This window comes from Scophthalmus maximus, chromosome 18 (assembly GCF_022379125.1).
Source record: "Scophthalmus maximus strain ysfricsl-2021 chromosome 18, ASM2237912v1, whole genome shotgun sequence".
Classification (NCBI taxonomy): domain Eukaryota; kingdom Metazoa; phylum Chordata; class Actinopteri; order Pleuronectiformes; family Scophthalmidae; genus Scophthalmus; species Scophthalmus maximus.
The window spans coordinates 5,814,470-5,826,848 of record NC_061532.1 but is presented as its reverse complement, the minus strand read 5'-3'; the positions used below and the strand labels follow the sequence as shown (position 1 = coordinate 5,826,848).

Below are 12,379 nucleotides of genomic sequence, written 5' to 3'. Positions count from 1 at the left end.
CCTAAATGTATGTCAATCATTGATAACCAATGTGATTGTGTCTGGTAGGACACCAGTAGAAACTTGACCAAAGTAGACCGGATGCTGGGCCAGTACAGGGATCACACGGATGATCAGGCGGAAGCCATGGCACTGGTGAGACACCCGTCTGATTATCTATGTATTTACATCCTTAAAGATGCAGATGGTTTGATGTTGGTCTTTCCATTGCACACATGGTCAAGTTTCGATGTTAGCTCTGTTGGAAATGTCTGTTGTTGAAGCACTAAATCACTGATTCTCATTGAAGCCGTTTTAAAACAAATAAAACCAGGCTTCAAGAAACTTCTGAGCATGTGTCACCTTTCCCCCAGCAGTTGTGGGAGTACTCTGGCGTCAGTAGGCCTGTCACGATAATTACTTTTCGTTGCACGATATTGTTACATTCCCTCTTTAAAAGGAAAAGGAGTGCAATGAAACAACCAAACAAATGCAGCAGTCAAAGTGAACGTGTAAATAAACTTAATTTTATTGTTAACAGACCTTGAAAAATGTGCAACAGGTTAAAACAAATTGTGGGGGAATGGGATGAGGCGCTGGGGCCAGATAATTGAATGAATAAAACAAAACGAGGCCTAGTTGACCCCTATCAAAAATAATCAATTCACAAGACAAAGACTTAACTGACTTGTCTAACAAAAACACAATGGCTATTGTTGAGGTCAAAATTGAGTTTGAATTCATGTATCGTACGATACGTTGATAACGTAATTATTGTGACAGGCCTAGGCGGCAGCACAGGAATATGATTAGATAGGACATTGTGATCAGGGTTTGACAGTTTTTATCAATCCACATCTTTAGTGCATAACCATAACCGCAACAAATCTGAAGGCATGTCAACCAGGGTTTCTCCTGGTTCCAAGGATAGACTGGCACCGTCCTAATCATGTCTTCAGCTGACTCAGGCAATTATCATTTTACAAGCGACATATTTTAAGAGTTTTAATAGATATGTTATTGTCAACAAATATATATTCTCATGTACTACAAGGAGTGCATGAAAAGGTTTTACAAAATCACAAATCGGAAGCTGAGATTCTTTGCCTCTAACTGTGAAGATGAAATCAGTGGCTTTGGTTTTATTTTAGTTAATTTTAATCAACTTTGCTGTTTGGTACGCTTGAGCTTTTATGTTGTCTTTAATTTATTGTTGATTAGGGCACCTTTATTCATTTAATTTTTTTAATAAAATATGCCGTTACCACAAATTATCAGGGCATTGCTTGACACATTTCTGCTGTGGGGTAAAAAAAACTACAGTTGTTAAGATACAGATGTTTTCTTCCTCTTTCCCAGGAAAAAACTTGTTTTTATACTATTTAGGTGATCTCACAGTCGAGCATCACATTGTTTTTTCATTTTTCAGTTGTCAACTGTAGGGGCGTAATCTTATTTAGGAATTGTGTATTTTTGTTTTGTCTGTTTGGTTAGTTCATCATGTACTTTTTTCTAGCTCAGGGAAAACCTGGAGGAGTCGATCAGTCAGCTGCAGACACAGAGGCTGAGCAGATCTAACGGGGCTCGTAGTGGTTCAGCTTCGGCCTCCACCCTGCACACCAGTGACCTGGAGGCCGGCTCAGGGTCAGGTACGGAGACACAGAGAGGCATTTGCTGACTGGTCTGCCTCCTCCTGTTTTATCATATTGTTTCCAAAAACAAACACTTACTGACATCTTTGTGTCTGTGTTTCAGAAGGCCCACGTTTCCTCCCTACCTCGCCACTGAAGAACTACACAGGTGCTGCGGCAAGGACGAGGAGGTCTCAGTCTGCGGGGGTTCGATTCCAGGATGCCAGCCTGAAAGGAAAGGATGTAAGCAATGTGGATAGACCAACCATCAATCAGTGCTACTTGTTTCTTTCATGTTATTATCAAATGAGATATTGTTTTTAACATTTTGGTATTTTCCTATTGTGTAGTCAGTCCAAATGCCGCCTTGATGAATGCTTATTACAGTGGTTGTTAATGTAGTCACATCTACAGTAGTTCTGCTTTGCTTTGCTTGTGTCTTAAGTTGTGTAATCAGTTGTGTATTTGTGGCTGTCTCACACAGATTCATTCTTTGCACCAGTCCCTGAGGGACCTACGTTGTGACCAGCTGCGACTGTCAGACGACCTGGATAAAGAAATCTTCCGGAGGAATAGGTACTGGACAAGAAGGAAAGAGTCTGAACATTATGAACAGTAAAACCACGTATTTTTTGTTTCCACACAGCAGAGTAAATGATACACAAGTAAATTCACCAGTTGATTTAATTTTACCAGATAAGGTGGTTTTTATGAATAAAATGATGATGGACATGCACAGTAAAATGTTTTCTCTTGAATAATTTTGTTTAACTGCCTCTAATGAAATCTTAAAACAGGCTCTTTTAAAAATTCATTTTACATAAGAAACAGATAAATCTGTCTAAAGGCAACTTATTGCTTATGATTTATTTAAATGAAACACTAAATTACCTGTATTTCTTTGGTCCATGTACCCTTAAATTGACAATTGACAAATTGTGTAAAAGTACACCCTAACTTAGTATAACACACTAAGTGCAAGTGGACTCTTACGTAGTCTCTTCTTAACATCCTCCCACAGATTTTCTAAATTATATTCTACACTAACTTGCTTCTGTCTGGACTAGTGCAGGTTATTATTCTCCTACTTTTCATATCCACTGTACATGAATAGTTTTAGTTTGAGATTTGAAAAAAGCGATGCATTGATTTCAGGTCTTTGAAAGCTCCTTCAAGAGAAAATGATGAAAGCGTCACAGGGAACTTAAAGGGATACAACTGCAATGTCAAAAGAGAGGTAGATCCTTCTCTGAACATGCATTAATATTTGACATTTTGAAGTTCTTCCTTGGTGCTGCTCACAGGACCAAACTGATCCACCACCTCCACATTTCAACCTCTGAGGCTGTGAAATTATTTTTAGCCATGCCAAATATCGCCTTCACATTTTTGATCATTGAGGCCCTGAAATGGGATTTTTCAAAACAACAGAGAACACTGCTGTGAATACATCTTCACTCTGTTTTTGTTGTTGTTGTTATAGGTCTGATATTGACACCAGGCGGGCGATGGAGAGCCTCACAGGCCACATGACAACTTCCCAGAGACAAGACTCAGTGAGTCTGGGCTGTGTATTTCATTACCTGTACTTTCTAGCTCTGTGAGTGTGACAAGAAGAGTGGATTGCATCTCGAATTTATCGTCTCATCACAGTTATTGATGGGTGAAAACGGCCGTACAAAATACGGAGCATGCATGTGTTTTTCTTTTCTTGATTGAAGACAGCTATGGGCCAACACCTTCCTTTTTTTAAGCTGTAACTTCATAAAAGTCTGACTTAAAAAAAATGTTCCAGTATAATTTCCAGGAACGAGGCTCCACACTGCACCATGACTGCGGTGACAAATCTGCCGCTTCTAATGACAGCTAACACATTTCATATTTGTTATCTCGCCGTGTCTGTGGATGTGACAAGATAAAGGCATTAACTGTAACACAGGTCCCTATAAGACAGGGGAATTTTTTTGCATCCCAAATATAATACTTTCCAGTCAGTTCTGAAAGATATTTCTGTCACCCACGCTTTTAATTTCCCGTTGTCTCATTTATCACATCCCGCTGCGATCCCCGTGTTCGTGACCCGAGGCAATCCTCCGTCTGACTGTCTGCAGGTGTCGTCTCGCGTGGAGCGGCGTCTGCAGGAGCTGGAGAGAGAGATGCACGGCGAGGAGAGGGAGAGGAGGCCCGAGCCGCGTGGGGCCATGTCCGACGAGCTGCTGGAGGTGACACTCTTCGACCACCACTCGTCTGCTACGATTAAAGACAGAAGCACATAGGACAGCCCGAAATTTTACATCAACATGTTAGGCTATGCATCACTGAGTAATGCAAAGGACCCTTGTAAACACATGTACACTAATGAAGAAAGCAACAAAGTAAACATCACATATGGAATACAGTCTTCAAATAAACTTTGATCGAAAGAGCAGAATTTCAAATATTTCAAGAATCATGCTGGTGCCTGTCGTGTCTCCAACAGCAACATTTTCAACTTTGTAGCAAAAGGATTGAGGGTTGTTAAGTCTCAATTTAGTTGGACCTTTCCACAGTAAGAGCTGATTGGCTGATTCCTAATAAGTTTTCTTTATAAGCTCAGAGAAAATGGAAGTCGCAAGAGCATCAAGCATTCAGCTTCTTTGTTTAAGACCTTCCAAGGCGGATGCATTTTCTCTCTCTCGAGACCGAGCAGACAGGAAGAATGTAGTAGGAGGCAGAGTCATTGTATTCATGAATAATTTTAGTCATGCTTTCTAGTTCTAAAAAAGCATTCAAAGAAATTAAAGTTTTAGTCATGATAGCAGCGTGGCTATGCAATATTCATGGAAGCACCCAGAGGACGAAACCTGAGGACTTTTATGATCCTCTGACTTTTAGTCTCACATCAACACAATATAAAAATTTTATTTTGTCCTGCACAATTTATAACATTCCCAACCAGTACGACGCTGTCGTCGATAGCTGACAGTCATGACGTCGAGCCGAGCATCGTGCCCCTTCACTGCTTTCAAACAAAACGTTTGTCAGGAATGTTTCTACGAAGGAGTTGTACAAGGTGAACTTGCGTATTTTATCCCACAACGGACTAAGTACAGCAGGATGTCGTTGTTTTACGTGAATATCAAGCCAGTTAAACAGTGAAGACCTCAAGTGGATAATCCAGAAAAACACAAAAGAAGGGATCTGATAAAATGACAAATGTGTTTGTCGTGAGAGACATTGTCATTGTGCTCTGTGCTGCTTTTGTGCCAGATGTAAGTGTCTTGTTTTTCAATATGAGGTGAAATTTAACAGCTGAAGTCAGTGGGACTTTCTACCCACACGGAACAAACAAAAACTGGAATGAATTCCTGTTGGTTGCTCTTGAGTGATAATACAGACCATTGACATTTACACAATTTATTAAACCTCAGTTTTCTAATAAAAACCAAAATCTCTTCTGCCAACTGTGGTACACAAAGCACAAAAAAGACTGTGATCTCTGTTGAGTAGTTGCCAACCAAAAACATTTACTGTAATTGGTGTGATTTAATAATCTTCCAGACAATTTAGCACTGTGGTTAAGTCCTGTCCATAAAATACGAAAATATGCTTGAATACAGTCACGGAACATGCACACAAAAAAAATCTTAATGTTGCTCTACCACAGTGTTGCTCTCGGTTTTAGTGAAGGGGTTTCTCTCTAATGTACTGCCATCTTCCATCGTTTGTTCTCACTGTCACCAAGCCCTCCTGCTCTGCTCCTTGAGACTATAAAGTGCAGAGGGAATTATTTTTGATGCAGTGAAAATGGTCTCTAAGCAAGCAATTGTTCACCGAGCCCTCCTGCTCTGCTCCTTGAGACTATAAAGTGCAGAGGGAATTATTTTTGATGCAGTGAAAATGGTCTCTAAGTAAGCAAATGTAACCTTCCTGTATCATATGAGTCATGTTTTTTGGGGGGGTCATGTATTTGTCTAAAAGCATCAAAAGCTGAGAGTGCGCTGTCATTCGGTGCACCTTAGTGGTGCAGACTCATAGCAAGATGCACTCTGTAGATACGCACCGTCACAGTGAAGAACACATTATCTTGTATTATTGCTCACATTTCTCCTCGACCTCGCAAATCTTTCTTATTATACATCATCAGCATTATGTTAGTTCATATGGAAATCACCGAACCCTTCATTTCTCCGTTACTGGCGCGGAGGTCAGTGTTTTATAGAAGCTAATCAGTGTCTTGGTATCTGTCCCCTCCCATGTCTGCTGCAGTTCATTAACAGACCACATAGGGGCGCTGTGTAGCTGCATCCAGACTGATAACCTCTGTCGAGCTAGACTTTTGCAACACACTGTGTAATGATAGTAGCTGGCAATTAATTTGCATCCCTCTCCTCTGTAGTGCCCTAATGGGACACCAGCAGGGCCCGGGGCGATGGGAAATAATGCATTTGTCCAAAAATTAAGGGTAAATAAACAAGCGCGAGGAAATGAAGAGGAAAATAATCTCTTTTACTACTAAAGAGCAGGAGAAGAGGGAGAGCAGAGGGCACATTCATCCCCCACCGATGGGCCCGCTGTGATGTGAATCAAATAGATGATGAGTCACTTGGGTAGCTGTTATTGCGAGCAGCCTGCAATTCATCACCTCAGCCTGCTCAGAATGAGTTGGTTTGAGTGGGATCTAAGCTCTTGGACAAATCCACCATGATGCTCGTTCCAAGAAGAGGGGATGGTGCAACAGTGCCTCTCATGTTGCTTCTTTTTTTTTTCTTTCTTTTTTTTACCGTACTCATTCATGTGTGTGCTTTCTACTAATATAAGCTGTCTCCTCTATGTGATTCTGCTCATGTTTTTTAGCCGTTAGCGAGACGCCCAGTTCAATCCCACGAGAGAGACGAGGCTGTGACAGCCAGGTTATTGAAAGCAGAGAAGTCCAAGGTGATTGAATATAGACATGTTTGTATATTAAAGTAGAAATCCACTCTAGGCAACTAGATTTTATAAAAGTTTGACCTATAGGTCAAATCTTCCAAAACATCACACCTTCTGCATGGATTCAACACTTGTTTATGATGTATCATCCTGACATTCTTTATGTTGTGCTTTCCTCAGATGGAGCTGGATCTGGAGCGAGCTCGACGGCTGTTGGAACAGTCAGAGGACAGCAGAGAGTCACTCGTTCAACAGGTTGGTTTGTGGGTACTACTGTACCCGATTGTACAGTAAACCCCTGCAAGACTAATGAAAAAGCAGCAAATAGACCGAAACCTTCTGATTTTCTGTGTCTGTGTGTGATCTCCAGGTGGAAGACATGCGTGGTGAGCTTCTGAGGATGAGGCAGGAAAAGACTGAGCTCCAGAGGGTCCGGCTGGAGACTTCTCACCCCGCTGTTCGACCACATGTTAACCACACTGACAGGGAGGAGGGAAGAGGTGGAGTGCGAGGGCCAGGTACTGAACTCAATATATTGGCTAGCAATATTTTGTTTTATTTATATCAAATTCTCCTTCATGAAAAAATGTAGACAGTATACACACACATTGCCAAAAGCTGGATCAAAATACCTGTAAGAGTGGGTGAAAGGGTGACTGCAGGACAATGGGAAGGGAGATACCTGAGATCAGATACAGGGCCAGCAAGGGTAAAGACAGAGGACATGTGGAGTGTCTGTGAGAGGACTGAATATTTATTCAATTATGGTACAAAAAGAGAAGAGAAAATTGAGAGTATATTAGAGAAAAGTATTGAACATCTTATCTCAACATTAACATTTTTTTGCAATGATATTGATTTTAGGGTATGAGTTGACCTAAAGTGCTAGTGAAAGCTTGAAAATGACTGATTCTCATTAAAGTGTCTCAAGTTGTATAGTATTTCAATATACAATGGAATTTTCAGCTGCCTTAGATAATTAGTTTGTATCTGAATTTCACATAGATTGGATAAAAAATAGTTCAGGACTTCCTGGTTCCCTAACTGTATCTCCACAAATACTTTGCTTCTATATCAGCATCTTTTTTTGTTGATATCATACAATGATCCTGCATCAATCACTTGCTTTAATTTATTTATCACATTCACACCAATCAACTCGTTGTCTTGGCCAAAAGTGAGGAAGTTAAGAGACTGACTGTGAACCATACATATAAGCCTCCAAAGTATAAGGTACAAGGGTTTTTAAGTCAGGGTAGGGTGAGAAAATAATTCTTAATGGAAATCTGCTTAAATATCTTTCTTACTCAAGGCTTGTTTATGATACTGTATATTTATTCCTCTTGTTCCCTAATAGGTTGTGCCACTATGTCTTCTACTTTTCTTGTCTTAACCTGCAGAAATCAGATTTAACAACAACTTGATTGTTTGTTTGTTTGTTTGTGTGCGTGCTTGCATGCATGTGTTAGATCGTGCAGACCTAGAAAAAGAGGTGGCGGAGCTGCAGGTCCAGCTGTGCAAGGCCTCTGTCCTGGGTGAGGTCGTGGAACTGAAGAGGGCTTTGGAGAGCAAGGAGAAGGAGAGGGTCCAGCTCAGCTCACAGGTGGAGGTGTGTGTGTCAGAGAAGTTGTGTTAACAACTAGAGCTTTTAAGACTTGTGGTTCAGAGAAGGCACGACATGTCTTTCCTTTACTAGTCAGATGATGGGACAGTTGGAATAGGAGATCAGAAGTCAACCAGCAGTCATTTATCCTCCTCAAACTGGTGCATTATGTCCCTTCCATCACTGTAACTAGACATGAAAAAAAAATCTAGAACATAACACTCCCTTTGCTAAGCATGGCTATTCAAGGCTATGGCAGGTATCAATAAAATGTCAGTAAGAATCGCTGCACTTTAAGCTCTGGCACATTCCTCTAATCTCAGATTTTTTTCTTTTGCTGTAAAATCTGTTTAAACGCCCACGCTTCCCCTATTGCCGAGTAGGTGTTGAAAGATGAAGTGGGCGTTTGCATGTATAACCTGGGGCGTCTCTTATGGTTTTTATGTCTAGATCAAAATAGGTGTCGGAAATCATTCGTTTCATTTTAACGGTAAATGAGCGAAAACGAAGTATAATGAGGAGAATGGGCTGGAAGATTCAATTTCTCAGTGACTGAATTTATATACAGTGTAATAGGTCTACTGCTAATCAGACTTTGACTAATTATATCTAACTGACAGACTTTATTCCGTATAAACACCTAAGTGCTACCAGGGTAACCTTATACGCCCTCACGTTAGACTGCAGTCAAACTTCAAAGTGATTGTGACTTTCTTGTGGCTAGGAGAGTTAATCCAGTGCAGCGCTCCTCTCAGAATACATTTCAGACCAATGTGGCAGATAATCCAATTGTAGGCAGAATCAAAACATAGTCTCAACCTTCTTTGACCTTTCTGTCTTTGTCTGCTGTCCTCGTCTTTGCCCACCATACCCACCATTAACACTTTATCTTTTCTGAGAATGTATCACACCTTCTTAAACGGACTTTTTCCATGTTTCCCTAGCTTCCATTGCCCTAAAACCATTCCTCTTGCTTTTCTGTCTCTTTTTCCTCCTTCCATCAGCTATAGTACTAATACATGCACACGTCCTTGACCTTCTCTTTCCTATATCCTATATAGGAATTGTCAACAGACCTGGCGCGGCGCGAGCAACAGCAGCTGCGAATGCTGGAGCAGTTGAGGGAGATGCAGGTATTTTGTTTGGTTATTATTTCACACCGCAGTTCGTCAGTGCACTGGTAATTCAAATCAAGGACTCTGTACAAGTGGTGCTTTTTTTTCTAGCGGTAATTTAAATTAGAAGCATCCTGTGTTTAATGGCTTTAGTGGGCCACAACTTCACAAAATTGCACTTTAAAGAATTGGAAAATCTTGAGTTGCAATTAATGAAACCCTACTGTGTTAGGCCTACGAGACACTCTAGGATCGACCCAATGGTCTAAAACTTTGACTTGGATTATAAAAAAATGAACACACACTTTATTCATGAATTCAGTCCTTCCTTTTCAGAGCCGAGGGCAGGCAGAGAGGAGGGAGACGGAGGCAATACTCCAGGAGAGCACAAGGAGCAGAGATGAATTGAAGACCAAGGCCCTGGAGGCCGTGCGCCAGTGGAGAGCAAAGTGCAAGAGGATGCAGAAGCAGCTGGAGGAGGCAAAGGCCCAGGCTCAATTCCACACTGACAAGGCCTCGCAGGTCGGTGGAGATGCATTCATTATGAGAGTTTTGACACCAAGTAACCGCTGATCTTTATAATGTTGGCTCTCCTGCCACGGTAAAAAAGACCGTGTTAGCAATTCACTAAGAGTCAAGTGGAGTGATGTGCCTTATTCTGTCTTATATCAACATAATACTACAAAAGGAATGAAGTGATAGAAATTATCATGATTTGTCTCACACCGTGTACTTTAAACTTAACCAATTTTACACGGGAATTTCAGTTCACTTGTTATGAAGAGTACTACTTACTCTATGAAAACAGTAAGGTTAAATCTACACAGATATCTTGATATATCGTAGATTATTGTCCCACAATGTATCGAGTATCGCAGAATCAATGTGTTGTTGTACCATCATTATCAAGGGCAACAAATCATGATGGTATTCATTACAGACGGGAGGTGTGGGGTTTGAAAGCATTCAATTTAGCTAGACTTGTACAAGAAACGTAAAAAAAACTCTAGAGATAATTATATGAATGCCCACTGTGTATTTATTGTAGGTCTAGTCTGTTAAAACTGAAACCGCTTAAGCGCCAGCTACATAGACAAAGAAATTGTCCATGTCGATATGTGTAGTATACACACTTGATGGCAAAGCCTCTGAACAGCCGGCAGGAAATATCTACCAACACACTGTACTGCACATACAGTAACAATGTACAACAAAAACACATATGCATTTGATGACTGTTAAAATATTACTATCACTACCAATGAAAACCTGTTAGCAGTCGGGTGTGCTCCTGTTCCTGTAGGCAGCAGTCCCTCATTTAGCCTAAATGAATCCATCAAAAGTTATTGACTAGTTTTCGGTTGATGCTCATCAGCACCAGGCAGCTCTGTCTCAAACTTTGCTGCTGCTGCTGGCGGCTGGACTCAAAGCGAAACCATCAGGCTGCACTACGAGCAACAGCTGAGCCTCTCACTCGCCGTGTTGCATTTTCTTAGCCGTGGACTCCGGCTCATACTTGACTGCTTTGACTTTGACAGCACGTTTTGAAAAAGTGAAGTAATCAATAACGTCTGCACCAAATGTGTTTCTCAACTCCAGCAGTAGACTGATTCCTGGTGCCACCTCAGGCTAGTGCTGAGAAAATAAGATTTATCTCAGCCAAACTGACCCCTGTAGTTTTATAACACACCGGTGTCAGAATACATCAGTGGACGGTGGAAGGTTGCTGAAAAACTGACTAAGTGATGCACAGACATTTTGACAGGAATTGTGGAAATAACAGACACCGCATCGCTAAAAGTGTCCACTCTGTTTCTCAGATGTCATATCTCAAATGTTTTTTTTTTTTTTGCAGCAGTCTTCCCTTACAATAGGGAGAAGTCCTCCCTTCCATACATGTTTTGATCTCTTTTCAGGGCTGATATAAACACACGTCCTCTGCAGTCTATACGGTCTGTCACATGCAGCCGTCTGATGATGAAGAGAAAGAAAACTGGTCTCAGCTTTAAATGAAATAATGAGAATTTTATAGAGGAAAAACTAAATACCCTTTAAAAGACACCAGTATAATAATGTTTTTATTAATGTTGCTATTGATTCCAAACAAATCAAATAGGTTGGACACAGTCTGCCTTCCTCTGTTAATTTTAATTCAGACTCTGTTTTGTCTTTAGAGCGTAGAGGGCTTTGTATCAATGTCAGATTAAAACTCTTGAATAATGTATTTGTACAAACATGAAGTCAAGTAGTCTGAGCACCTTCGCCTGCTATGTTACAGCAGTTGTGCGAAGTTGAATAATTAATGGCTGACTATTGTTGTTACCTTGAAAGTCACCTCCCAGTGATTTCCATCCCATTTGAACTGAGCGAGTCACCTCCAAACTCGCAGTCGGCAGCTGCGCGCCTCGCGGACGGACCGACAGACAGACAGACAGAATCCCACCTGGCATACTCGACGACGTGACGTGAATTCCTTACCAAATCATTTCTGCCCCCTTAATGAATTAGGGGAGAGAATCAAGTGCTCAATTAAATGATTAGGTTCTGAGCTACAGCAAAGTCTTTGCAAATTCCTGTCAAAGCCCGAGTATTAGAAGCAATCTGCTTTGAACAGACCTGACCATTGTCCCTTATCAGGCAACTGAGTGCTGGCGTTTTCCTATCAGCGCCGGAGCTGCTACCGCATATGTTTCGCTCCCCCTCTCTCCGTCTGTCACTCTTTCTCTTGCTCTCATCATTATTGTTAGAGCTCTTCTTTGTACACCATCTTCGTCCTCCTCTTCATTTGTCATTTTCATTTCCCTGCTCCTATCCCTATATCCACCCCACCCCCCACTCTTGTGCTCTTTCTTTCTCCCTTCAGGCAGCCAGGGAAAAGGAGAGCTCTCTGGCTCAGCTGAAGGCGCTGAGCCAGCAGACTGAGGCGGCCCGCCGGGAGCTCGCTGAAATCCTAGGCCGCTTGGCCCAGCGCGAGGAAGAACTCCACCGCAAGGACGTGGAGCTGTCCGAGACCCGCCAGCGGCAGTTGTCTCTGGAGCAGGAAATGCGGGAGGTGTGGGCTTTGATATCCAGAAATAGAATTTCTCTTTCACGATCACGAGGGACACAAAAAAACTACATTTTCTTCACCCATAGGTTCA

At 41.5% G+C, this 12,379-nt stretch overlaps 1 protein-coding gene across 3 annotated transcripts in view; it reads left to right on the top strand.

Annotated features, from left to right (window-relative positions):
• The window catches only part of LOC118289843 (centrosomal protein of 128 kDa), a 34,255-nt gene that overhangs the window by 2,119 nt on the left and 19,757 nt on the right, over positions 1-12,379 (top strand). For 2 of the 3 annotated variants that reach the window (XM_035616941.2, XM_035616940.2), the window contains exons 2-14: positions 49-135; positions 1,496-1,628; positions 1,735-1,853; positions 2,095-2,186; positions 3,094-3,166; positions 3,722-3,832; positions 6,447-6,527; positions 6,702-6,776; positions 6,892-7,039; positions 7,991-8,130; positions 9,186-9,257; positions 9,576-9,761; positions 12,103-12,291. In XM_035616941.2, the coding sequence (XP_035472834.2) occupies positions 49-135; positions 1,496-1,628; positions 1,735-1,853; positions 2,095-2,186; positions 3,094-3,166; positions 3,722-3,832; positions 6,447-6,527; positions 6,702-6,776; positions 6,892-7,039; positions 7,991-8,130; positions 9,186-9,257; positions 9,576-9,761; positions 12,103-12,291 (1,506 nt within the window). Of the gene's footprint in view, positions 1-48; positions 136-1,495; positions 1,629-1,734; positions 1,854-2,094; positions 2,187-2,765; positions 2,848-3,093; positions 3,167-3,721; positions 3,833-6,446; positions 6,528-6,701; positions 6,777-6,891; positions 7,040-7,990; positions 8,131-9,185; positions 9,258-9,575; positions 9,762-12,102; positions 12,292-12,379 lie in introns of those variants that run through there. The other variant, XM_035616942.2, reaches the window with a different exon arrangement.